The sequence below is a fragment of the Rousettus aegyptiacus genome, unplaced genomic scaffold (genome assembly GCF_014176215.1).
Source record: "Rousettus aegyptiacus isolate mRouAeg1 unplaced genomic scaffold, mRouAeg1.p scaffold_m13_p_5, whole genome shotgun sequence".
In the NCBI taxonomy this organism is placed as follows: domain Eukaryota; kingdom Metazoa; phylum Chordata; class Mammalia; order Chiroptera; family Pteropodidae; genus Rousettus; species Rousettus aegyptiacus.
In genome coordinates this window covers 44,677,489-44,705,053 of record NW_023416308.1, presented here as the reverse complement: position 1 = coordinate 44,705,053, position 27,565 = coordinate 44,677,489, and the positions used below count along the sequence as shown (strand labels likewise).

General features: G+C 43.2%; 1 protein-coding gene across 21 annotated transcripts in view; it reads left to right on the top strand.

The window, feature by feature from the left end:
• The window catches only part of NCAM1 (neural cell adhesion molecule 1), a 298,485-nt gene that overhangs the window by 245,748 nt on the left and 25,172 nt on the right, over positions 1–27,565 (top strand). For 6 of the 21 annotated variants that reach the window (XM_036220174.1, XM_036220175.1, XM_036220180.1 and 3 more), the window contains exons 9-16: positions 5,073–5,102; positions 9,332–9,482; positions 9,850–10,034; positions 10,369–10,465; positions 10,787–10,957; positions 12,687–12,818; positions 13,946–13,960; positions 23,164–23,166. In XM_036220174.1, the coding sequence (XP_036076067.1) occupies positions 5,073–5,102; positions 9,332–9,482; positions 9,850–10,034; positions 10,369–10,465; positions 10,787–10,957; positions 12,687–12,818; positions 13,946–13,960; positions 23,164–23,166 (784 nt within the window). The remainder of the gene's footprint in view (positions 1–5,072; positions 5,103–9,331; positions 9,483–9,849; positions 10,035–10,368; positions 10,466–10,786; positions 10,958–12,686; positions 12,819–13,945; positions 13,961–23,163; positions 23,167–27,565) is intronic. The other 15 variants (XM_016149004.2, XM_016149010.2, XM_016149011.2 and 12 more) reach the window with 6 other exon arrangements.

Here is a 27,565-nt window from a genome sequence, read left to right as displayed (position 1 = left end):
TTGGTGTTCCAAAAACTCATTATTTTTTTGCAAGTTTTACCTCCGGAGTTGAGTTTAACATAAAAAAACTCAACTGAGGAACTGCTAAGTATTTTTGAAACTCGCATACGCTGATCAATATTGTGAAGAGCAACTGGATTAAGAAATGTGGTGTTTACTTGGATGCTTTCTTTATCAACACTGGAATTAAACCCTCAGCTCAGATTTTAGTTCCCATTGTGTGTGTTATGTGAATTGAATGTACATTTCAGGGCTTAAACCGCAGGGCTACTGCTTGACAGATTTTTTTACATCTGGCTCAAGAATAGATTTGTCAGGAATGACCCAATGTATATCTTTGACCTATGGTGAAGGGCAAAAGTGATATCTATCCGAGATGATCAATGCTTTTAAATTCTGTATCCTTTCTAGGAATAGCTCAACAGCCAAGCTAGACCAGAAGGGTTATTAAGATTTGTGCCTACCTTGGGTCTTTCTTTTAACAGGTTGGCACTTCTGGCTTATATCTGTAAACTCGTTTTTACAGAATGAGAACAAATAACCAGGCACTAATACAGACTCGTACTTAATAAATATTGAGACCGAAGGTGTCCAGCAGAGACCATCTCAAGCCAAGTAGGCTTTGTATAATTTGGTTATCAGTGTAGATCATTTGCCTCAATCTGAGATAATTATGTAAGCCCAGACACATAGGTTGTATTGTGGTTTCTATTACCATGGACTGCCTTCATGTTTACTTAAAATGACATTACTGGAACATGAATGAATCGATGTTAGAACAAGTCCTCCAGGTCAGCCAGTGATATGACACCAGATTAATATATCTGCTTAAGTGAAACCCTGTCTAGAAAAGTTGCCATTTCCATTAACTATATATTGACATGATGTCCATGTTGTACCACGTATAGCTAATAATTAGAAAAAACGAAGGTGGCCTCTTCATGGGCGGGTTGGACTCCAAATAATAAATTTCACATTTTCTTTGGCAGCTGTTCGCCATGTGCTCCTTCATCTGAAGCTGCATGATACATAATTAGTTATCAAGATTATTAGCGTCACTGAATTAGAGGCAGGAAGAAAACGATTTTCTTTTTAAAATCAGGATGACATGCTAAGCTGATAAGAACAAACAATTGTATCTAACTGCCAAGGTAAAGAAGATGGCTGAGAATTAGATCACATAAAATACCAGAATCCTAGAAGGTTGGAAGGAAGCCACCTTTTGAGGTTACCTAGTCTTACCTGGCACCCGTTTCTAACATATCTGCCAGAAAGTCACTCAGCCCCTGCCCGAAAGGTAACAGTGTCAGTCCTCCACAGGGCAGTTGGCCAATGCTGATGATCGAGAAGGCCTGCTTCCTTGCCCCTTCCACTTCTCAGTCTTTCTACCTCTGCCACACAGTCTTTATATGAGAGCCATTAAAGTACCCATTTGAGTTTCCTTCTGTCAGTCCATTCTTCCCTTTAACACACCCTTACCTTACTAGTCCTGTACTAGATAGCTTCAGTTCACTAGGGCTCCATGAAAATTTTGTGGTGCCCAGTGTCACTAATGCAGATTTCCAAGGGGCTATTGCTCCCTTGATCTGGACCTTGGAATGCAGTTAAAGTTGCATTTGCCCTTTAGCAGTTTCCTCATCCTGTTGCCTCATATTGAGTTTGTGGTCAGCTAAAATGTTCAGGTCTTTTTCGTATGAACTGCGTTTAAGCCACATATCCCCTATCCTGTTCTTGTGCAATTGATTGCTTAACCAATCATGCAGAATTTTATATTTATATCTGTTAAAAATTGTGTTTTCTTGGATGTAATCCAGTGTTTCTCGGTGGGGTCACTATGACAATTTGTGAAGACTCATCCTTCACTGGTACTGTGCTGTGCATTGCAAGACATTTAGTACCCCAGCTCCCTTCCTCTAAATGCCAGTAGCACCTGTAATCATTGTGATTACCAAAAATTCCATGCATACGAATACTCCCTGGCTTGAGAGCACTCATTTGAGTCCATCTTTCCCCCAGTTAAGAATGGCTTTCATCAGAATCGTCCTTTAGAGGTGTGTGGGTCCAGAGAATTTCAATGCACCTGGGCCCCCTATTTATATATATATATACACACACACACACACACACACACACACAAATACACACACACACACATATATGTGTGTGTGTATGTATATATATGTGTGTGTATATATATACATATGTAAAGTAATGAGGTCCAGCAGTCAGTGATGACCCCAACCTAAGTACAAGGCCCAACGCCAGGCAATTTGGTGGTCTTTCTCCATGCAGATGTCATCTAGCATTTATATTAGCTATTGCTTCCAACCTTATAGGAACATTTATTTGAAATACTTTTGTACGAGTCACTGGTAAAAATATTCCCTGGGACACAGTCAAGTACAGAGTCCTTAGAATGCCATCAGGATTGCCCACCAGGTCACTGGCTCAGAAGGTAGAATGCCTAATGCCACGGGGCTCTCTCATGCTTTTAATGACTTCCGTGGAAGGCTCAATGATTCCTTTAATCAGATTACAATATAAGCTAATTAAAGCAGCCTGGTCTTTTACTTCACTGCTTACTTAGTTGAGTCTAGTATTACCCTTCCTAAGAGAAGAGGGGAGAAAAAGGCTTTCAACTACAGACATGCAGTTAGAGAATTTCTAATGGAATGCTGATGTTTTTCTTCATTTAAAAAAAGCCAGCAAAAACCAGTAAAGTGAGTCTGCATATCACACACTATCTTCAATCTTGTCTCTAGGTTTAGTCCAGTCACTCGATGGAGATCCTTATCAGTCTCCTAAGCTTCAGCTCGTTGATGTAATGGGTTTTTTGCTCAACAACTGGTAATAGGTAGGCTAAGTTTGGTCGTTAAGACCATTAGAGTAGATCATCTGTCTGAAATTTAATTCATTTCTTAGTGATCACTATTATGTTGACAAAAAAAACAAAACATATTTGAACATCATAATTGGTCAGTGTGATCAGTGTGTATGGTGGTCATTGTGACAATGCAAATACAAAGAAAATTTCTTCATCCACACAATTTCATCACATTTCCTACCCAGACCCCTTTTAATTATTGCCAGGTATTTGAGTGAGTGGTGCTAAATTCGAGGTGGTATTTGCATATTGTGTGAGACCTCTGCATGACGATTTGCATCAGCCATCCCTGGCAGGACAAGTCCATCGGGTACTTATTTGAACATGCCTTTGCAATGACTAATAAAGAAAGACATGTGAAGGCCTTATTCTTAAGGAAAGTGGGAGGGGTGAAGAATTGAGATCAAAAAAGATAAACAGAAAAAAATGAAAAGTATTTCATGAACCTTGATTATTGAGCTGACCAAGTAGCCCACAAATAAGAGAGACTTTATGAACTCCTGGATTCTCGGTAAAACTGGAGCCTTTTATCACCAAGAAGAATTCATCATTCAATACAAACCAGGCGTCTACTTTTAAACATTGGAAAAGGCGCATGCATGGAGCAATCAGAGTCTGACTTACCCAGGTGTGGGCAAATGTCTAATGAATACTTCAGAATAAGTGGAGGGCTATTTCTCTTGAATTTATATACATATTCCTGGAGACTTGTAAGATAATAAAACATGTGAGATGAAAAGAACCTGGACCTAATAATTTTTGGAATAGTACTAATCATATCCTAATTTATTTCATGTGTATATATTTGCATACCATTTGTCTTAAAGTAGGACACACACCTTTACCCAATTATCAGGGGCAAGGCATATCCTAGCATTCCACCAGGCACAGGTGAGCAGACAGGCTACTAGAAACATTGTGTTACTAGCAATTACTTACTCTTATAGTCACAAAACTGTAGGAAGACACAAGAAGAATCAAATATGAAAAGCAAACAACTCCATATGATAAAGCCCCTAAAAAATTCTTGATTCATGCAGCCCTGGCATGTGACAGACAAGCTTCTAAATAATGTGGAATTGGCAGCCACATTTGACATGTTGGCCCACTGTTACTTTGGTCTATGCATGTTCCTGTTTTCACTTTCTTCTTTATTCCAACATCATGTGATATAATCCAACATTTCCATCCTCATATCTCACAAGAGCTCCTTGCATTTAGTGGACTCTTACTGAATGTTTGCTAACTCATTTGTATTTCCTGGATTGCATTGCTGTGTCTCTGGCATCTTTTCTATTCTTTTTCCATCTGAACATCAGGGACAATCAGGCAGTCATGCCATCTAATAGAACAATGCAGGTATGATGTTTTTGACTCTCAGTATGAAAACAGAAAAACTGTAAGCAGAGTAGATTCCCAAGTGCCAGATAAATTGAAAAATCTAGATGTGGACAGGGAAAGACCCAAGCTCTATGTCCCTGAGTTGGCTCACCTTTTTTGTGATTCCCCTGCCTGATGAAGATGGTGCAGGCTTGAGCCTGCATGCCATATGGGCATTTGTCTGCCCTTAAGAACCGGCTGGAGCCCTACCACAGCATTTGGAGTTCAGTATCCTCAAAGCTTCCTTAGTCTTAGGCACATCATACCTCTCATTCCTAATGTGCCTCTCTGCTCCTTTTTTTATTCCTTTTTTTTTAAATAAAAATTTAATTTTTAATAGTATGCATGCAAAGTTATAAAATGCATGATCACAAAATGGTGTTAGTGTATTTTTGATAAGCTAATAAAATCCAAACGAGGAAACTTACCCTATAAGTACCTCTGGATTAGAACTAGTAGTGTCACCAAATACTATAAGGAATATTCAAGATATTTTCAAATAGCAGCAGTCTATTATGTCTGCTGGTATCCATATATATGTCTGCCAAAGATTAGGAAAGCCTATACCTTTGAGTTATACCATCTTAATGTGCATAAGGGGTGGGGGTGGGGGAAAGCTGAATGTAAGCTAAATCCTAAATTAAATTGGGTAATAAACACACCATTGAAAGTGGGCCTTAAAAAGAGTCCTGAATTAAAAAAAAAGCTGCATGTGCACGGAATGCAGTGTGATACATCAATTCTCTAAAGAAACATGTTGTAAAATTTTACTGCTTTCTTGTTGTGTTTTATATCTTGTTCTCTCCAGGCTTCGTGGACTCGACCAGAGAAGCAAGAGGTATAGCTTACCTGACCACTAGCCAGTCTTTAGTTTTGAAAACATTACAGTTTAACTCACCATTACAGTTTAATAACCAGGCATGCTAAACTAATTAGTAATTTAGTTAAAGAATAGGTCAATAGCGGTAGACGTTACTTAGCAATAGTGTCATTTTAGGATGAGCAAGCAAGCTGTGTTGGGAGTGGATGAACAAATCTTTATTATTTCCTAAAACCAGATCTTACTCTCTTGCTGGTGCTGGTAAAATCACATTCAGGTAATTATATTTAGAGAAATAAATCGCCCCAATTCCCAGGCCAGGCATTTTGAAATGTGAAAATTTTTGACTCTCACCTGGTTAATGTGGCTTTGGATCATAAAGTCACAGAGTTGGTGATCAAAGAACCCACTCAGCCCCTTCCTTTCCAGCTCAACTCATCTTGTTGCTCTCTTATTTTAAAATGATTGGTCTTGGTAAATTATCACATCACATTTCATCTTGAAGCAATGCAAATGACATCTCTCGTTGGTTTTCCTAAATTGTTAAATATATCTATATAACTTTCAAAGATCATTAAGTTTATGAGATTAGAATGATTTGGCACAAATGGTTTTATGTTTTTAAAAATTGCTAGCATTTAGCCTTTGAAATTTCTTTGACACCTTGCTTCAGTTTGGGTAATGTGGGACTTAGTTTGAAAACTGAAGCTAAATGTTCATCTTTAGGTTTTAATTGTCACACCCCAAGATGCTACTCATGATCATACCTATCATTTTTTTACCTGATTTGTATGATTAAGTAACAGATAGTGAAATAAAAACCAGTAGACTCTAGATGAGGTTTATGGATCTAATCTATATTTCTTTAAAAAATAGCTTTTGTTTCTTCTCCAGATGGAATTTTGATAATGTAATGCTATAAATGTAGAATATAGCAAGCAATCCTATAGACTGTATTATAATTAGGTAAATCTATCCTCTCAGTCTCTCAGAAATGATAATTATTCAGAACACATAACTCGTGTTCAGGTCATAGCTATAAATATTTAATGGTGTTTAATATTAAAAAGTTGACTGCCTATCCTCAGGCACTGATGTTAGTTTCTGCACATGAACACACTGCTGTCATCAAATCTAGTTCATTATAAGCTCTCTTTGCACCAGACCTTCCTCCATGTCATAGAGACTATAGTTCAGTGCACCTCCTCGCCAAAATGTTTCCTTCCTATGGCACAGGAATTTCTAAGTACTATAACAGGCTGCATGTTTTATTGCCCCAAAGTCATGGACCCACTGGGATCAGGGAAGAGAGAAAAGGGTTAATTACTTCTGAGCAGCTACAGAGCTCATTCTGCCTGGCCTTGTACATCTTCCCCACCCCCAACCCCACCCCTGTCATTCTGATTTAGACCTGGCTAAAGGAGGAGCTGAGATTTATCAGGGAGCATTAAGGAGATGTTAAAAGAATTATTAGCATAAATGGGAGTAATAGGTTTACTCTCCAGCAAGCAGACACCTAATTCCGTTTTCCAGAAGTGTCTTTATCTTCAGTATCTCACTCTGGATATAATTGACTTTCAAATGAGTGCCACCCCTGAGGCCCAGAGGTTCCATTTCCTGCTATATATGTCATTTGGAGATGAAAACTGCAAGTCCCGATAAGGTCAGAAGGTGGCTTGCTTTATGGCCAATTTCATTCTGTAAGCTTTGAAGAGCCTTAGCGCTTTTACCTGGAAGAAGGGGGACAACAATGTTTTGATGAGAAGAATAATCTTAATTGCCCTTTATACTGTTTTACAAAGCAGGGTCTTCTTGCCATAATGATCTTTTCATTCTTGCCCAGAGTTCATCTGCTTCCTTCTTCAGAGCCTGAATTGTCAACATGACTTTTGGTCTGGATGGCTTGTAGATGGCACTCCCTGACTTTGTCCCGGTGCCAGGGTAAAACATTTCTGAAGGAGATAGTCCGGTCACGCTGGAGTCTCTTCTCTCTGCGTCCCCCTCCGAGAGAGAACTTGGCATCTGGCAAATAATCCCATTATCAATCCTGTCATGAGCCACTGCAAAATAAGAATTCTCTATAGAGAGCCACCTACCTGTTGACATCATTAGATGAGAAAATTTTCCACACTGAGAACTTTAAGAAAAAGGCCAGAGTGAGGAGGGGTATAGCTGTCCATACAACCATTTCCTGGGTTTCTCTTTAACCATTTTCTAGGTTATTCTGAGTAAAGACTGCTCATGCCTTGCTTTGTGGGTATTTGTCCATGTCCTATTCTTACCTACATGACTTTCTTTGCATCTCTTGCTGCAATACCTCTTCCTTATGGAAATGTTCTCTTGACTTCCCAAAGATTCTGGTCAGTTTTCCATGTTTATGCATGGTGGCCCCAGGACATGTCCTGTCTGTGTGAGAAAGAATTATAGTTCAGTTGCTGGTTGGCATCACTGTCAGCTGAACCTGTGTTCTCACTGAGATAACCAGAAAGGCCAGTGTGGACCTTGAATTTTCTCCACTTTTGTCCTGTTGTCTTTAGACAAACAGGAGTGACAAGCAGGTCATGTCATCCTTTTAGAAATACTTGTTTGCAGGGATGGCTTCACATATTCGATGCCACTAATTTAGATCGATAGGTAAAGATGCTGTGTGGCACATGAAAATTGCCCATGGGGTGTACAGGCACAACCCTGTAAACCCACAGGAACGGGAGTCCCAGGATCCAATATCTTCGACAAACTGGAAACTTTTGAGAAAGTCTCGAGGCTTTCTAGTCAAGTGCTCCATGCTTGTCTGTTGTCATCTCTCATTTGTGTGTGGCGTCTCTTGGGGTGCAGCTTCTCAGGCAGTAGGCCTCACAGATGTACAGGCCAGACGGAGCTCAGAGCCACAGGCATCGGATGCTCCTCTCGGAGAGGAGTGGCACATGCAGCAAGAGGTGGTGTTGATGTTGCGTGGCTCTTCAGTCTCCTTGCTAGCCATTGTGTTCTAGTTTCCAGAGCTGAAATGTAACGGGGCTTAGATGGCTGATGTGGATTAGATCTATCAGTGATGGTACAGGGACTTCTTAAGATAGACCTGTCAAGACCTCTCATAACGCCAGTGGTGCCTTGCTTTTGAGCATCCCAAACTGGCTTTTGTATGACATTGAATTCTGGGTTGGGGGCTTCCAAACCAGCATATAAAAGAATTTGAAGTCAGGTGTCCTTTCATTCTTTAAAGGCCCAGGCTCATTGGGTAAGAGATGTCATATGCAGACCACTCACCTGTCCATCTCTACAGAATATCATATGCTGGAGATAAGAGTGTGACCCAAACTCTAAGGACAAATTCTCCTTCAAATTACCAGCTTTCTTGAGGATCTGAACTTGGGCCACATGCTCAGACCTTTCCTAGGCCAACAGCCACTTTACTTAGAGTATGGGGGGTGGGGCATGGGGACGCTCTGGAAATATGCCAGTACCCATTGCCTAGGGATCAATCATATGCTTATTTCCTTTCTGACCAGTCTTGCAATTCCAGAGGCTCAGAAAGCCAATTATAGTATCTAGGGCTGGGAAATGGTGGTGACTGTGGTGTCAGGGATTCCAGGTCTGCCTGGGACTCTGTGCTGCTCACCATTCCTGAGAGGGGGACCCAGTTACCCTCGCTTCCAGCTCAGCAACTCCTGAGCTCTGAGTTGTTAGGCTTTTTTTTTTTAATGAAATTATTTTACTTTTAAGCATCCCGGAAAGCAAGGCATCTGCATAAATATAGGTTTCTTACATAATTTCTTACATTTCTGGCACATTCAGATTTCCCATTACGTAGATTCCCATTACATGTGCATGCACCGTGGAACTGGCAGATGGCAGGCTGCTGGAAGGAGAGGCCGGGAGTGCAGGCTTCCCAGAATCTCATGAGGCAAGCCTGTTTCTGCTGGAATATCTTGCTGGTCAGGACTTTTGTTTCCATTTCAAAGATGCCTAATGTCGTCTTGGGGGACCTTGGTTGTCCTTGCCCCAAAACCAATCTTGGCACATAGGCTCTGCTGCTTCATGTCACCTGAGTCCCGTTTTCTGTTTCAAACACACCCAAGTTCCCATGGTGCTCTCTGCAGCCTTCCCCCACTAGTTGGTGTCTAAAGTGAGACTTAGACATTGGCAGAGAGAGGAGAGAGGATGTGAGACTGGTCACAGATAAACGATGACCTGGTCTCCTAGCCACTGCCCTGTCTCGGGCTCTGATGCTCTCCCTTCCCTCCCGGCAGACTCTGGACGGGCACATGGTGGTGCGCAGCCATGCCCGAGTGTCATCCCTGACCCTGAAGAGCATCCAATACACAGACGCTGGAGAATACATCTGCACGGCCAGCAACACCATCGGCCAGGACTCCCAGTCCATGTACCTCGAAGTGCAATGTGAGGAATAACTGTGGAAAGATGTGGTATGGGGAAGGGCCGTGCAGGGTCAGGATGAAAGGGGGAAAGGGCAGCTACCTGAGCTGTACCCTGTGAGATCTGCTCACCTTCTCTGTGGCGGTTGGCCCTATGCCGTATCAGAGCTGTGTCCCCAGCTCATCTTCACACCATCCCTAGGCTTCTTACAAGCTTCGATGTCCTCTGCCTTCCCATGCAGCTCACAGGTTTGACAAAAAAGCTGGACCTCTACTATACCCTGGCACTAGCTGTGCTTTGGGGCAGACCTGCCTTCTGGTGCCAGGAGACAGGATATGTGGGGTTCCATGATACTGGCAGTTTCCCTGATAGTCATTGCCATTCATTACAGATGCACCCAAGCTGCAGGGTCCTGTGGCTGTGTACACTTGGGAGGGCAACCAGGTGAATATCACCTGTGAGGTATTTGCCTACCCCAGTGCCACAATCTCGTGGTTTCGAGATGGACAGCTGTTGCCCAGCTCCAACTACAGCAATATCAAGATCTACAACACCCCCTCCGCCAGCTACCTAGAGGTGAGTTGTGGGGTGGGTCAGGGGGCAAAATGGAAAAGACAGAGTTTAACTATGGATAGGCTCTGTATGCAGCTAAAATCTCTCTTGCTTCTCTGGCATATCTTAAGCCAAGAGCCGTTGGCTGGAGTCAAAACTGAGCCTTATTCTCCCTAGGCAAAATCAGGGTGTGAGAGGCAGAATATGTCTCTCCCCTTTTCTGTTCTTATTTATGGGTTACGGCTAATGATTCCTGCTTTACTGGTTCTATTCTTTACTAATTTAATCCAATAAATAAAGAACGGATGCTGTGCCCATCCCGTGGGACATGTAACCCAAGAACTCCTTCTTTCTAAAGGTGACTCCAGACTCCGAAAATGATTTTGGAAACTACAACTGTACTGCAGTGAACCGCATTGGACAGGAGTCTTTGGAATTCATCCTTGTCCAAGCAGGTGAGCACCTCTTACGTTGTACCGCCCTCAAAACCCTTGCCAGCCTATTTTGTGTCCTTTGGTGATGTCAGGAGAGTGGGAAGGAGAGGGAGCTAGGGTCAGCAAAGCAAGAAGGTGAGGGGACAGGGCTGATGGAGGCTTGAGTATCTGGGCACCAGGCATGTTCAGAGAGAATCATGGGTGAGATGGGCTTGGGGGACAGGATACAGGTGATAAGATTCCAAGAGTGAGCAGAAATGAAAGAGATGTGCTTCGTGATTGCAAATTGTGTCCTGGACTGAATCGGGCTCATCTGGGTCTCCATATGTGCCCTCCCCGCAGACACCCCATCTTCACCATCCATCGACCAGGTGGAGCCATACTCCAGCACAGCACAGGTGCAGTTTGATGAGCCAGAGGCCACAGGCGGGGTGCCCATCCTCAAGTACAAGGCTGAATGGAGAGCAGTGGGCGAGGAAGTGTGGCACTTCAAGTGGTATGATGCCAAGGAAGGTGAGTGGGGACGAGTCTTCGCTTCCTTTAGAATGATGAGTCACTCAGTGGTGGGCACACACTCACCCCCTGCGTTCACCAGATCCTGGCACCCGGACTGCCCATTTGGGTAGGGTGGCGCACTGCTCTCACCTATGGGGAGAGGCTAGATGCCACCACCTGCCATCCTGTTCATGTTCCTGTGCTGTAGCACCGTCACTGTCCCTCCAGGATTAGGAAACAGTCGGTCACGCCTCATGCAGAGCTGTTGGCCTTCAGATCCTGGTTCTCATGACCTTGCCAGGATGGATGAGGCCATTTCAGCTACATTCCAAGCAGAAGCCTGGCATAGGTGCTGAACAAAACCAGATGCGTTCAGTCCGTCCTGCTCTGCGTGCATGGATCACATGGGCCACGGGCTTTTGCCATTGCCCAGGCAGTCCTATTTGGGTATACTCATTTAATAAGCAGAGCCAGGAAAACAAGTTGCTCATAAGTCAATTATGTGATATACTTCCAACTAAGAATTTTTTAAATGACCTTTAGATGACTGCAATTGGAAGATTCTGAGCCCAGACCATCTTTCCCTGAGGATTGAGTATATTTATGTGTAACTTTTCAGGTTAAATTGGAATAGCTCAGTGAAATATGTTTTGTTTCTGTAGAAATGTTTCATCATGGCCATGTATGTGGTACTGAGTGTGGAGTTAGGAGTGTGTTAGGACATGTCACAGTCATTCAGAGCCATCGTCCTCTGAATTCCCAGTTTTACTGAGAATTCACTCCACCAGGAGCTTCCATCACCCCTTCAGCTTCGGGGAGGAGTGAGGGGTTCTGGGAGGAATTTCTGTGTAATCAGGAGGAACTAAAAGAGAATAATTCTTCTACCTTCATAACTTCCTTCTGAAACCTCATAACAGCATTGCAGGGCTGATACCATGTTACAATCTGTCCATGGGTTTTGTTTTTTAACATCACTTCCAGCTACCTTTTTATTGTTAAATTTGTATGTATGTGTATGTGTGTGTATATATATTATATATGTACATATATACATATATATTATATACATATATACATATATACACATATATATGTATAAAATATAATATATATGTATGTGTATATATACACACACACACACACATATAATGTAAAATGTACCATTTTAACTATTTTAAGTACATTAAGTACAGTCACGTTGTTGGGCAGCCATCACTCTCCATCCCAAACTCGGTACCCATTAAACAATAACTCCCCATTCCCTCCTTCCCCAGCTCCTGACAACCACCAGTCTACTTTCTGTCTCTGTGCAGTCGACTATTCTAGATACTTCATAGAAGTAGAATAATACAGTATTTATCCTTTTGTATCTGGTTTATTTCACTTAGCATAATATCCTCAGGTTTCATCTATGTTGTAACATGTCAGAATTTCATTCCTTTTTATAGCTGAATAATATTCCATTGCATGTACATACCACAGACTGTTTATTCATCTGTCCATGGACGCCTGGGTAGGGTCCACTTTTTGGCTATTAGGAATAATGCTGCTGTGAACAGGGGTGTACAAATATCTGTTTCAGCCCCTTTCAGTTTTTTTGTGTATATATCCAGAAATGGAATTGCTGGATCAGACGATGATTCTGTTTGACTTTTTGAGAACTCGCCATAGTGTTTTCCACAGCAGCTGCACCATTTTACCGATAGGCTTTTCATCCTTTGTGATCCTTCCCGTATTCTCACAACAGCCAGCATGGAGGGCATCGTCACCATAATGGGCCTGAAGCCTGAGACGACGTACGCAGTACGACTGGCAGCCCTAAATGGCAAGGGCCTGGGCGAAATCAGCGCAGCCTCCGAGTTCAAGACACAGCCAGTCCGTAAGTAAAGCCAGCTGCCCTGCCTCTTCCCCAACCCGCCCTCTTCTCCTGGGGGGGATGGGGGACCCTGAGCTGGCCCAGTCCATTGTTAGGCTTTTTGCCTTTCAGATCCCTCCACTCATAGTGGTCCCACTTTCCAGTTCTCTGGCCCTCAGCGATGGCTGATACCCAGCCCCTTTATCCTCTTTCTCAATGGGCCTGGTGACACTGTCAGAGTAGCTGGTCCAGCTCGTTAGAATAACGGCCAGGGAAGAAAACCACCGGCACATTATGAAAGGGAGTGGGGAGAAACGCAGCAGTGTGCTGCAGAGGGAACTGGGAGATTCGCTTTTTGACACAGATCACAAAGGCCCTAAGCACCTTGTGACTTGAAGGAAGAGGGTAAAGGCAGTGACAGTTCACATAATTAGTTGTGGGACTTTTGATGCAGCAGAGATAATAAGTCGTAGAAGAGCGGAGACTGCTGTAGGATGTAGGAGCAGAAGCAAAGCCCCAAGAATGCAAAAGGGAAGCAGATGCTGAGGCATTCGACTTTGCTGCTCCTCCTTCCTTCCTGCGCCAGGAGCACACCTCAGGGTCTCCTTCCCTCATGGCCTCCTTGAGGAGTCGCTTCTTCCTGATTTCATTCAAGAATGCATTTCTATTTTCCTCTGTCATTCCCTCTTTCCTTAAACTATGCCTGCCACCTTTCCCCCTCCCTTCCCACAAATGGCCAGGCTCTGGGTGAGCCCTGCTCTGGTAGTATCCCTCCACAGAACTGAGTTACTGCCCTGGGAGGATCATGAGTCCACCCAGCTGAAGAAGATGCTGTAGAACCAGACTTCTTGAGCAGTCACAGAGCTCCCTGGGCCCTCTTGGATTCTGTGAATTAAAAAGCCCCTTTGCTTCCTTCTCTTTGAAGCCAGGGGCCTGCAAAGCTATCTCTTTACCTTTTCCCAGAAGGAGAAAGCCTGTTTTATCTTCCTTCTACAGGAATTGCTTCTTTCTGGATTTGAAATAAGTTGATAATTTGAGTTCCCAGCACTGTGTGTTCGCAATCCTGTTCATTCCTTTTACATCTTATTTTTTTTCTTGGGTCTGTCTCTTGTCTTTTCTCTTCGTCTGTGTTCCACCCATGGGAAATGCAGATAGCCCCCTTCCACGTAAGTGCCTCTTCGTACTTCATTACCTGTGTCTATAGCGTTAACATCTGCTAGTCCTAGTTCTTAATTTAGTTCTGGTCCCTTTTTGTCCCCTAGAGGCTGAAGTAGATGATACTCTCTGGGCCCTAACCACACTGACTTCAGTCTAGTGTGTTCCTGTTAATGTCGTAGGTTACTTCAAGAGGCTAACACTCGTCCTGTTTTAGAGCATGCAACTCTTGTGTCTTTTGATATTGTGTTTATTAATTTTTGTGTGTGACAATTACCCTGTGACAACAATGATGTTTGCTGAGCCGAGTGTGGTGACAATCTGCAGATGGTCTATTAGTAACATGCCATGGCACCACCTCACCTTTAGCCAGGATGCCAGAAAAGTGACCACATCCTCACCAGGCCTCAATTCAAAATCCCATCACAGGAAAAAGAACCTGAAAAGATTCTCACGTTTGCTTTTAGGAGATAAAAGAATTGAGCTCACTGAGCTTTCTGTTTAGTCTATCATGGTAGTAGCCGAAGGGAACTAGGAGGATTGGTGGGGGGCGCAGCAGCTACAAGTGTAAAGAGTAGCATGAAGTTTTGGTCCAAGCTACAGGGACATCTTGCAGGCAGCTACTGGGGTGTTAAACCCCCAGTTCCCGTCAACTCCATTCTTTAGCACTAGGTACTTGCAATGTGCATTTCCATGTTTGGGAATATTAACTGGCTACTTGGTCAGTCTACTGCCAAGCATGTAGAGAGGGATGATTCTCCCCAGGAAGGACCCCCTAATTGTGAAAGCTGTAACTAATGGACATAAGGAGCAAGAACGGGAAGCTGGTCTAGGTGTCCCAGCCTGCACACTTCCGCTGAGGCGTGGCCCATTCTTCCTAAGCTGAGCTCAGAGTAGTGGAGGGTAGTGCTACGCAGAGAAACTCGGAAGAAAAGGTGTTCAAGAAGCTGCACACCCTTTTCATAAAACGTTCCTGGCTCCTGAAAGGCACATAGGGAAGCTTATCTTTTAAAAATGTATTCAGAAATATTGCAGCAGCAGCAGAAACTAAGTAGCTCAGTGTAGGCGTTTTGAAATTTTGAGCAAGTGCTAAATTTACTATCTCAGCAGAGTTGGTTCCTGAATGAACCAGATCTAGAAGGAGTTAAAATGCTGGGGGCAGGGGGGGTAGTTGTCAGGTAAGTCTGACAGCTGTCTGCTCAAGCTGGCAGCTCTTCTTCCCTGTGTGAATGCCGACAGAGCAGCTCTGGCTGTGAGAGCACCTTCCCCCTGCATGCAAAGCTGGTCTTTAGCCCAGCTTTGTTATGTTACAGGGAGGAAGGCTGTGATGAGGCCTTCTTGGAGTTTCTAACCAGTAGCTGGGTTTTGAGAACTGACTCAGAGTGACTGGGTGTTGGACTTCCAAGGCTTTAAGTGGTTCTCATTCATTGCCAGCTCAGCCCTTGTAAAGATGAGAATTTCTATAGAAGATGCTGTTTTAAAAGTGAATGTTTAATTTCAAAAGAGAGAGAGAGAGAGAGATACCTCTAGACATGTTGTTTGTTATCTTATAGTATGAAAATGGGTAATTAACCAAGATTCCAAGAAGCCCTTTGGAAAATGGTAGGGTCAGTGTTCCATTTCAAGTAGATCATGAATAATATAGTAGCAGGCGTTGCTAGTGTCATGAAAAGTCAGTTTTCTCAATCACTTAATAAAGTTATGATTGAGAAAATTAAAAAAGCAAACTTCTTTTAGATAAGAACTCTGACACAGTCTTAGAGTTGAGTGTGCCTTGTTCAAGAACTCAAGCAGGATAAGAGGTGCTCACGTGTGGAAATATGTGGGAATCTTGTACTCTCACTAGTTAATTAGTTATCGAGCTCTTTCCTTGCACCTTCGGAGTTGCCGAAGTGGGGGCCTAGCCCAAGGGTTATTGCGTCGGCCCTGGACCTATCCTGGAAAGGGATGTAGTTGGAAAGAAGATGCCAGCATTTACTACTGCCATGACGAAACCCACTTTCCACTACTAGGGAGTGCAGACAGGGTTTAGGAAGCATCTTCTCTGAGTTTTACTCCCATTACTTGAAGAACAACAGTTGCCTGGACACAATCAGCCACCAACAATTATAGCGGTTCATCTGCGTGCTTATGCAGAGCCCAGGAACCAGTGGTGTGGGTTTCTGACACTGGCTCATCTCACCCACTGACAGTGGATTCCCCTCCTGTAATGTTGGGGTGCAGATGCACAGCCTGGTCCTGTGACACTGGAGTTAGGTCCTGAGTGCACCTTTGCCCTAAAGGAGAGGAGGTACAGGATCGACGAGAGAATCGTTGCTGCCAGACCCCTGCACTGAGAGGTGTTAGGTGAGAGCCAGCGCATTTCATATTAGCTTATCACTTGAAGTTTGTTGAGATGTCTCAATAATGGGGTTGCCTTCTTGGTTCCTTAATGGACTTCTCCACATTTAGAGGCATGAGTACGTCAAAGTAGGGATGAGCAGATGAAACTAGCCAAAGCCACAGATACCTCAAGGACTCCTGCCTCTGATCCGCCAGATTAGGAAGCATGGCTCTCCTGTTAGGAGGTTCTTGCACACAGTTCATAAATGTGTGTGTGAAGGTAATGCAAAAGCTGTGACCCCAAACAAATAGAACTCCAACCTGGGAAAACATTCCTGTTTCGTGTATATTTAGGACAAATGTTTTTGTGCTGTTAAGACACTCTTAAATGGAAAGCCGATGACCTCTGCTTGCCTTGGGAAGGGCTGCTTCCCTGTCTGAGCTGCTGAGGCCCTAAAGAGATGTCACAATTTATTATGAATCTTTTCCTCGTGACTGAGCTATACCCCTTCAGAATTTCATTGCCTGAGTATTACTTCTTAATTGCTTCTGTACCGTGAAGTGAAGTAAACAATTTTTTTCAGGGCATAAAGATTATGTGTAAATGAGCCTCTACTTTTTAAAAGAGGCATCTTGAGATTGTTGTGTTCACGTTTTGCCCTCTAGATAGCACATTGCAAGTATAAGTTTAATGCCTTGTAATATGTTGTGGTTAAAGCACATAAAACTCATCTATCCCTTTGCCAAAATAATCTGGATAATTATGCAGATAACTCAAGCTAAACAAAAGAGAGAGAGAGAGAGAGATACACTTTTACTTGAATTGACCAGACCATTGAATCATGATGAGTTAGTAGCCTGTCTTGCTCTGATTCCAGTGACATTGCACTTGCATGGTCTCATGGGGTACCCTCATCTGGAAGGCAAAAGGAAGACCAAACCATGAGTGTCAAGGCAATGTTGAAGATATGGTAATGTTTTCCCAAATTTTCATCCAGCTCCAAAAGGACGTTATTTTATGATTGTGGATGTGACAACTTCTTAATATTTGCCAATGGGAAACTAAAGATCTGTCTAAAATGTCTTGGAGGTATCATTGCACTATTCTACCTGTTTTCCATGCATGAAGTTGGTTAGAGTTACTCATTTAGTGAGAACAACACTCAGTATTATTTGCATCGCTCTCCAAATACACAGCAGTATCCAGAGAATCACATTCAGTGGGGTTTGTTTGTTTGTTTGTTTGGGAGGACAGCAGTGGTTGATCATCCAGATGCCAAACAATTATGAACCTCACCCCATAGTGAACATTAATAAGTAGGACGGTCATTTTTCCTTCATTCAGATATTTAAATTAGGGAGTGAGACATACAGTTTTTGCTACAAATATGTGCCATTGGTGTAAATACATACCTAATCCAAACGCATATAGAGAGATCTAATATGAAAAGCCAAAGCCGTCTTCTCCTTCACTTGTTCACCTTAAGCTGGGGTCCAGGTTCCCTTTCCTTCTGTACGTCTGATCCTTTGGAGACAGCTGGCCTCGCTGAACTGGCTGTTTGTTTTCAGGCAGGGCTGAAGGCTTCTGCAGCTGTTCCTGGCCCAATCCCTTGCCTGAACCCCAGGCTTGGCAGGCGCACAGGTTTATGGCTTGAAGTCAGATTGCTCTGCTCCTCTGCTGGCCCACTGGCCACGTATTTTCATGCACGGTGTTCTTTTTCCCCACTTTAACTCACTTTAGCTTCCTGTACTTATAGCCCAGCATTGGCCCTTCCATTTTTTTCATGCAGTATCTGTGAGCCTTGATGATCTTTTATCCCTTTTTTTTTTCACCTTCATTTTTCTTTCCTCAGCAGCTCCTGCTAGCTCTTCTACCCCTGTTCCATTGTCTCATCCAGATAGTGAGTATCATTTTCTTCATCCATCTCTCTGCAGGTTGCTTTCCACCAGCCACAGTGGGTATGCCTAATGTTATCTCCTTCACCAGGTGATAATACAACTCTGTTGGCGGAAAGCAGCGCCGAGTTATAGAGAAGCAAATAAGAATAGAAATAGAGACAGGGCCTCTCAGATTCATGGGAGGCAGCACTCCCCTTAAGGGGCTGCAAGGGAAAAGCCTGGTTACGGACAGGAAACCCTGCAGGCAGGCTCGCCTAGGGTGTTGCATCCCAAACCTGTGCTGGGTTGCTTGGTAAGCTGAACCAAAGCTGATATTTGCAGAAGCCAAAGGAATTTACCAAGGAAAATCTATTCTGCAGGGTCATAAGAAATGCTTTGGGGTGTTGTGTTTTTACCCTCATTTTAATTGGCACAGTTGGATTCACATATTAAAATTAGATAGCCAGGCCTATACCTTTTGCTTTTTCTATAAATGCATACATTTCTTGTAAATATTTGTGGGAAAATAAATAGTGTCAGCTTGCAGATGTGCCTGGCAGTAGCCACTGAGGCAAATTATTTAAACTGTCACAAGCAAGCCTTGGTTTTCTCCTCTACAAAACAGGATGAGACGTTGCTCTCCTCCTAGTCCCCTCCCACAAAAACTCAACAAATGTTACAGCATTTATCAAGCTGTCCTCGCACACATACCTGGAAGCAGCACCACTAAGCTCGACAGTGATGTCACCTGGTCAGTCTCAACCCTGGTCATCCTGACTAAGCCTCGCTCATTTTTATCATCTTATTTCATTTGGCTGTCCTGTCCTTTTGTTCCCCTGCATCCTTGGAAGTAGGGAGAGCTCCAAGCCTGCTACCATTTGGAGTTTTGAACCTATCTTTCTTGGGGGAAAGAACAAAGTGAAATAGCTAAGTAAGTCCCAGGGTGTTATGCCAACCCGTGCTCAGAGTAGCAGACAGGGTGCAGGCCCGGCTGGCTATGTTCTCCTTAGTACATCCAAAGTCCCTGTACTTTGGGAGCAGCTGTAGGAGGTGGCGCAAGCCCCATGCTCAAAAGTCCCCTGTTGCATCTGTTCGACTTAGAAACAGGCCCACCACCGCTCGAGGTACTTCCAGGCAGTGTATCATAGCAGCGGGAGTTCAGGCTTGGGAACCAGAAACAGCCCTGGGTTCACATTCCAAGTTCTGCTACCTCTGCACACAGCTCCATGATCTTGAATAAGTCACTCGACCTCCCCAAACCTCAGATTTCTTACCTCTCAAATGAAGGATAGATTCCACCTACCTTGTAGGTGTTTGTGAAACTTAACGATCAAATATGAAAAACAAAACACAGTGCCCAGCATGCAGTAGCTGGAATTCATGGTAAGAACAAATTGAGGGTTATGTTATTTCTTAATGTGTGAGAGTAATTTGTCAGCAAAATCTTTGATAATCTCTTTAAATATCTATATTAATATTGATAGATCAGGAAAGAAGGAAGTGTGAGAATATCTTCTTCGCCATCTCTGTTTCTCTTTATAATCCTTAAATATATACACACACGTACACACATATATTTATTTATGAATTTAATGTATCACCATTCCCTCCTTCACCTATCTGTGCCCTTTCTGTCCTTCATGTTTCCATAGCAACCTGGCCTTTTCCAGAGCTTACAACCACAGAACCAGCTAGTGAGTACAGAGCTGAACTGCTCTTGGCCAGATTACTGCTCGTTGCAGAGCCGACTTCTGGGTCATGCACTGCCCATGGTTTTTCTTTGTATTAAAGCAACAGTTGTGTGTGCATGGCGGCCCCTCGCCTGCTGTGGTTTCCTACGCATGCTTTCTGCTTGGCCAAGAGAGCAGACCGAGCATCACCAAAAGAACTTATTTTAAAAATACTCCGTGCATGAGGAGACTTTTCCAAATTTACTCTCGAGTTAAAAATAGGAAAGGATTAGGGAAACGCTGATGAGGCAAAAGAACAGCATCTCTTCCCAGCTTTTGTTGTCCCTCCCCTCTCAAGTGCACACATGCGCGCGCGCGCACACACACACACACACACACACGCAGGTGCTCATATAGAAGTAGCTAAAACAGAACAAGGGAAAGAATAAGAGAAAATGGCTGCTTGGGGATGCAAAGAAGGAAGGAATCACTGCCTCCTGACAGCCTGCCTGCCATTGTCTCGCTGCAGAGTGGAGCAGGTGTGTACACAAAGCACGCGCAGGAAGGAGAGATGCTGCCATCTCCTCATACGCTTCCTCAGTGCGGGAAAAATCATGGCCCAAAAAATAACCAGGCTTGCTCAAGTTTGTGTGCTAGGAATCCAGATGAAAGTTCTGGAATTCATTTCCTGATGATAGAGTCAGGGCCAGACTGTATCATCTTTTCCATCATGGAAAATATTACACTTCATCACAACTGTAACATGTTCCAAGCCCGTCTCTATAATGCTCTAATGAAGTGAGCTTGTGGGTTAGGCCTTAAATCCCCTGACAAATCAACTGGAGCTGTATGTGTGCCTGTGTGCGCACGTGCGTGCATGTGTTTACGGTGTGTGACCACAGCCGTGAGGGAGTTTTAGATTTTATAATTTTTCTGAGTATGCAGAAAAAAATGACATGCATCCCATTGAGCAGGAGTCAGAGCAAGAAGGCAGAAAGCAGATATGCACAGTACAGCTCCTGCTCCCGCCCTCTGCTCAATGGGCCAGGGTTTCTAATACATAATTGAACAGAGAAGAAGAGAGTTTCCTGGTTCTGTGTGCTGCATGAAATGGTTCTTTTTTCTACTGCAGAACATAGCTAAGGGTCTGCTTTCTTGGTGTTCTCTGTGTGTGCTACAATGAATTTTAATTCCTGATGCTTTTGAGATTTCATTTCGTTAGCAGAGCAGAGCTGGCGACGATGAACTGTGTGCTCTCATGAGTTTAATTCAGATGATGGTTTTTGGTTTGTTTTTTGGGGGGGTTGTTTTTTGGTTTTTGTTTTTTGGAAAAGGAATGTGACTAACAGCACCCTTTCTTCTTCTAACAGCGATGCTCCTGTCCTTTCCAGCTTGGGTACAGTACTTGTGCCAGGCACAGTAGAAGGCTACATTATGCATTTGCAAAACTCATGTCATATTTAAGGTGTCTTGCTATAGATTGGTCTTCTCCAGAAGTAAAATATATCTTGAATCTAGATTTTTTTTCTTAAGGAGGAATTAGATGTTTCTCCCCTGACATATGTTTAATTTTTTAATATAAGGCATTTATGCCCACATATAAAATGCTTAGTAGTGACATCCAAAGAGGAGAAAGTGTGAGTCTTTTTTATTTTGAACCACTGGACTACAGACCCAAATTGTAGGTCCCTATGGATAGTGGGATAAAGGAAAGACAGTCACATTTGTGTAGTAGCCTGCATTTAACATGAACACATTCCTCAACAGTAAGGCAAAATGTAGCACATGTGAATTGCAGTGGAACCAGTAGCAGAGTAGCTAGAAGCATACAAAAATTTATCGATCATCAGTCAGTCAATAAGGCAGAAAAGAAATAATTTCTCCTATTTTCGCTAATGTGTATGTGTGTGCGCAGGCATGTGTGTGTGGATCCGTTTATAACTACGAATGAGGGAAGGTATCCTAAATAAAACCAAAAGATAAACTGCTCAGTTGTATGTAATTCCTGCAGGGCACCGAGGGTTGGAACGTGCCAGAACCTATGCAGCGTCAGGCAATAAGAATCACACATTCTGTCAGCTCACAGTGGCAAGGGAATATGTACCTTGGTTAAAGCATTTCTCCTGAATTATTTTTGAATAGTGCTGTGCATAGGGCCAAGAGGTATCTCCACCTCCCTTCTTGGCCCATCTTCTCCCTTAGCTTCAGCTGACAATAGCCAAAACTTCCCCTGGCCTATGAAAGTTGGAGCAGGAAACCCAAAATGCCTTTTGACAAAGTGAGGTCATTCATGTCATATTTAAGTAACAAACTGGAATGTAAATACAACATAGGACAAAAAGAAATGTGGATAAATCCAAACAAGAAAACAATTTTTTCCGTTGTAAGAATCATAGCAAATTCGTGCCTTCTCAGTATAGCCACAATTCTAAAGAGATAACAATATCCACAAATACCCAAGCATTTGTTTCATGTACAACTCTCAGCTCATTGGGTTGGGGGTTTAGTTTCTGCTGTTCACTGTTGACAGAGCCATAGTCTCAACCACCAGAAGGAAACCTATTCCCTTTCTGCACTGACCTCTTTCTTTCTCTGTGTCTCAACTGGAGTATCTCATCGAGCCTCTGGGATAACATGAGCAAGTGAATAGGAAAGTGAGAAAAGATCCCCCAGGCCATCTTCTCCCGCCTGCATCCACCTAGCCTCATTCAGCCCATGACCCCTCTCCTAATTGTGCCGAAAGAAACATGAAATGACTTTTCTTCTGTAATGTCATATTTTGTTCTTACAGAGCTTACAGTCTACACCTTAAAAATCATGGGACTTCCCCTTCATGGCCCATGTTCTGTTTTCCCTTGTTTCCCAAGGATGCCTCGACATTTCTAGGATCTGCGAATAATAACTTGCTTTTTTCTTTTCCTTCAACAGTCTCCTGGATTGACTTTGACATCCGGGTCCTGACAGAAACACCTCCTTATTTTAAAACAAGTTTATGTGCTCCTTGATGTGTTATTAATATGCAGTGTTGCAGCTGTATCTAATGCTTATTGGTGTTAACCAAATGCTCTTTATGATTTATTATTCTCCTATATCTGGGCGGTTTTACTATCCTCCCAATGTTTCCTATATATGCTGCTAATTTAATTTGATTTCTCCTTTTATTTAGTCTGTGATTTTGTTGTTGATTTTTCTCCCTGCCCATTGTTTACATCAGTTTTTAATTTTTTTGTATTTTCCATGTGACCTTCTCCACTTTCCTTTCAACCAATCATGTGCGTGCCTATCATGTGACTTTGTCATGTGGCTTGCATGGTGCTGATGATGTCGTCCACGCTGATGAACAGAAGGTAAAACTCTTTGTTCTGATTAGTGAAATAAATCTGGGACCACGGCCTGGCACCTAGGGCCCACTCATTTCTTCTCATCTCAAATTTCCTAAGAGAAGCCATTCGATAGACTTCCTCTTGTTCTCAATTCACATGCAGAATTCCTCATTCTTTGCAGCCTTGACACGACAATTTGATACCATGACAGCCTTTGGTTTAATATTTTGCTTTAAGAAATTTGGCCTTGCAAACTGCTATCTACAGTAAAACCGCTTTAGCCATAGCACAGTTTGCAAACTTGAATTTTTACCACATAGTTTATAAAAACCATTTCCCAGAAAGCAGTTTTGTAAATTAGCTTTATAGCGGTGTTGCTTAACTTTATCCAGTAGTTCTAAAAACCACAGTTGCTCTAAAATGAGTTGCGTTTCCCTGAAAATGTGGAAATGTATCACTTTACAACATGGAAATATTACAGAAAGAAATGTATCAGTTGCAAAGGTCGTATTTGCTCAAAACCAATGAGAGCGCTTCATAAAACTCATGCAAACTGAGGACTTTCTGAAATGAGAGATTTAAGAATTTTGAATTGGAGCAGTTTGGCTGTTTTTGCTGAGGTGTCACTTTTCAAGAGTGACCCTCTCCCGGGCAGGGGTGGAAAAACATCAAAACAAAAGCCATTTGGCAATTACCATGACTGGAAATCTCCGCGTAATCAAGAAGCACATGCTTGACCCGTACAGCAAAGGAGATAAAATTATAGCCTAATTAAATGCATAGCGGTGACAAAATAATTAGTTAATGTTGTGGCTGTCACAACCTAGTGAAAATATTTCACGCTTACTGTGAAAAGGAAACCTCTGCGCACAGCTTTCCCCAGTAAAAGCAAACACCCATTCACAGCCTGCCCTGGGAGTCAAAAGCATCCTGTTCTCTTCTAACTGAAAGTTCTCTTCTACTTCAAATCACAACCCGAGGCACATACAGGCTGCATTGATCACGAAAGCAAAACTAACACCAATAACCGCCCAGTGTGCCCATGCATGCAAGGGTCCCCTGTTTGACCTCACTTCTCTGAGAACTGATTGGGCGACATCCACACAAACAAAACCATTGACAGCTCGTCTCGCATGTTCTTTGTTCCTGGTCTGTCCTTTTGTCTTGTGCTCCCCTGTGTGTGAGCCCTGTGTTTGCTTCCTCTCCATCCCCCTCTACACTGACCACCTTGGAGGACTTCAGCTCTCTAGATATGGCCACTGTGTCCCTGTATAGTCCCCTTTACAACTAGACTCCTGGACAGAGGTCTTAGATTGGAGCCAAAGCAGGGGAACGTCAGATTATAACCCACTTTAAAAACTGTCCTAATCTGTGAGTCTTAGGGTAGAGAATGTTCAGAGCCTAAGATTTTATTAACTCCAAGTCCCACCCAAATATGTGGTTTCTTTATTTCCAAGAGGGGGACCAGCCCTTTTAAACTTGTGGTGACTGCTCAAAGGCTGGTATACTGGGGAAAAGCTTAGACCTTCCCCCTGAAATATCTTAAGTTTGAACAGATGTTGGGTTGAAACCCATTCATTTTCCTCTTCAAAAACAAGTTTGGTCACTTCTGTTCAATGCTGTATAATTCAGAATGAAGCAAAGCAGTGTTAACATGGTAGAAACTAATTCATACCTCTAAGGCGAGATCTCTTCCAGACTTTTTAAGCAAGGCAAGAGATATTTGAAGATGTTTCCTGAAGTTGCCCTAGAAACACAACTTAGCAGTGGTCTTGGCTATCAGTAAAAAAATGTGTCCAGTACTAAGAAAAATCACTGAGAGCCTGTGGCATGCCAAAGCATAATTACCCCCTCATCGAACCACATTTGTGTCTGAAATCCAATGTTCCCTGTTCACCACGCTTCGCCACTGCCACCAAAACAAAAATCAAAAAAGCTGCCTGGGATGCACTTAATGTAGTCTGGATGTTCCATGTCCCTTTGGTTCCCATCCACAATGTGTTCCTGAGGCCAGTGCTGAACAGGAAAGGGTAGGTGAAAACAGACCTTGAGCACCATGCCGCAGAGTCACTTGGCTCCTGAGTTCACAGAGCTTTGCACATATAGGATCTAGACAGGGAAACTTGGGTACCTGCCCCAGGAGCCCAGGAGTGGGTTTGCTATGGCAAGCAAAAGTTTATTTCTAATACCATGGCATCGCATAAGGGCAGGGCCTGCTTCCCCCAATGACTCCATCACCTACTGAGGACTCTGTGTAAATGGGACTCCCCGCCCCTCCCTACCAGCATGTGCGTGGTGAGAAGCCCCTGCACCCCCTCTGTCAGTGTGCTGCATGTTGGAGCATGGATTCCTCCCCACACATTCATAATGGTCTTTTTTTATTTAGCTACTGACCCTGACTGGTACTAGGACATGCTGATTCCGATGCACTAAACTCCTTAACACCCGCTCTTCCTTCTTAGATTGAAAACATCACTAACCACCCCTTCCACTCCCTCCTCTATTTTTTACAGCTGTGTGTCTGGATTGCCACGGTCTCTGGCAGGTCGACTAGACTTTTCACCAGGGGTTCTGCTCTACTTGCCTTTATCCCTAAGGATCCTCTGCACTGGTGCTTACCAGGGTAGAGAGCTAGCGTAAGGGGATGGAGAGCGAGGCAGTGATGGGTATCAGCCTGAATCCTGTGGGCAGGGATGGGGGCTATGAAAAGTGCCTGTGTCCGTAGAGTTTACCAGTGTGAGCGCTGAAACCTCCCACAAGCCTCATCCTTGATAAGTAATCTTAGGTCCGTGAAGTAGTGTTGAACATGTGCACGAGGCCCTGTGGCCTCGGAGGCGGGAGCCAAGTTAATTGTTGGTGATAGCAGTTATTTCTGTCATAACTTCCTCAGCCTGAATCAACCCCATAACCACAAGCAATACCTTTGTGGTTATATTTTCTTTTTAGGATGATAAAACAAAACTAATTGATCAATTAATCTGTTGGTGTTTTCATGACACCCACGAGAAGGGAATTGGTATTTTTGTGGTTCACTCTGTCAGAGTTCATTTGTTGCTGTTTAATTCGTATTTCATGCCACCATTTTCCTCCCCCCCCACCCCCCCCCCCCACACACACACACATTCATAATTCCTGAGAAAATGCTGGAAGGGATTTGTGAACTAGATGCTTCCCTGAGCTTGGCCTCAGAGCTACATGCCATTTCTCTGTAGAAGCTGGGAACTGGCCATGCTCACACCCACTTGTTTTGTACCCCAGCATGCCCTAGAGCCAGGGGTCAGGATGCAGAGAGTCAGGTCATTTGCTCGCACAAGTAAATCCTTAACAACTAAGCGAATAGAGTTCAAGAGAAAAAGACTTTTTCCCCAAGACTTGAATGGGGGAGCAATGCCTAAGACCATGATGCCCATCCGTGCATGGTCAATCTCTCTTTGGGACTGTCAGAAAGCCATCACAGCACCCTTAGAATAGCCCGGTGGGTTGTTAATGGGCATCAGGGAGAGTTCAAGGGTCCAAGAATGTATGCAGCGTGGTTTTCGTTAGATTCACATGTCCAGCATCTAAGGCAAAGCACTGCATCTCAGAAAGCAGGGTTAGTGATCTGATAACTCTAAATCCTGATTCCCGTAGGTAATTTGCTGATCCCCTAAGGACCAGTCAAGCTTCCAAACTCTTGATGCGGTTATGAATGTTCCTGAGTTGGAAAAATCAAATAGGCTACATATTTGAACAGCTAAACCTTCTGGACTTGTTAAAACAATAAAAAGACATTTATAAGTTTCAAGTCGCTTGTAAGAAATAATCAACAAAAGGGAATAGGAGTTAGGATAAACAAAAGGAACAGTAACTTTAACTCCATACAATCCTATCTGATAGAAAAAGAAAAGATTCTAATGCAGCCCCTACATCCATCATTGTTTTATATTCAGATGCCCAAAACTCTGTGCCGACCCCTAGGAAGAGAAAACCAAGTGGATAAAGAAAGATCCTTTCTCAGGCATGCCTGTTGGCGCCTCAGCTATTCATTCAGAAGATACAGTCCTTGGTGCTTTGGCTCTTTTGAGTGAGAAGTAGAATACTGTTTTCCTTCTAAAATTCACAAATGCAGTCCGAACGCCCTCGGCTTGCTATATTTTCTGTTGTGGAATTTGGATACCACCAGTAGTTTTTTGAGCCCAGGGCTTCTGCTGACAAGTGGAAAGACATGAAGCCGACTCCAATTTTAGGACACGGTAGCGCAGTAATTACAAAGAAGAACCTATAATCCTCATGGCCAGGAATGTACATTTCAATTACGGTTTCTAAGTGGAATTCATAGGGCCTGTCTGTAATGTTTCTGACTATATGTGGTCTCTATGGTACATTCTTCTAGAAAATACCAGAACTGTCTAATATTTCATATTTGTTATCACCAAGGTACCGC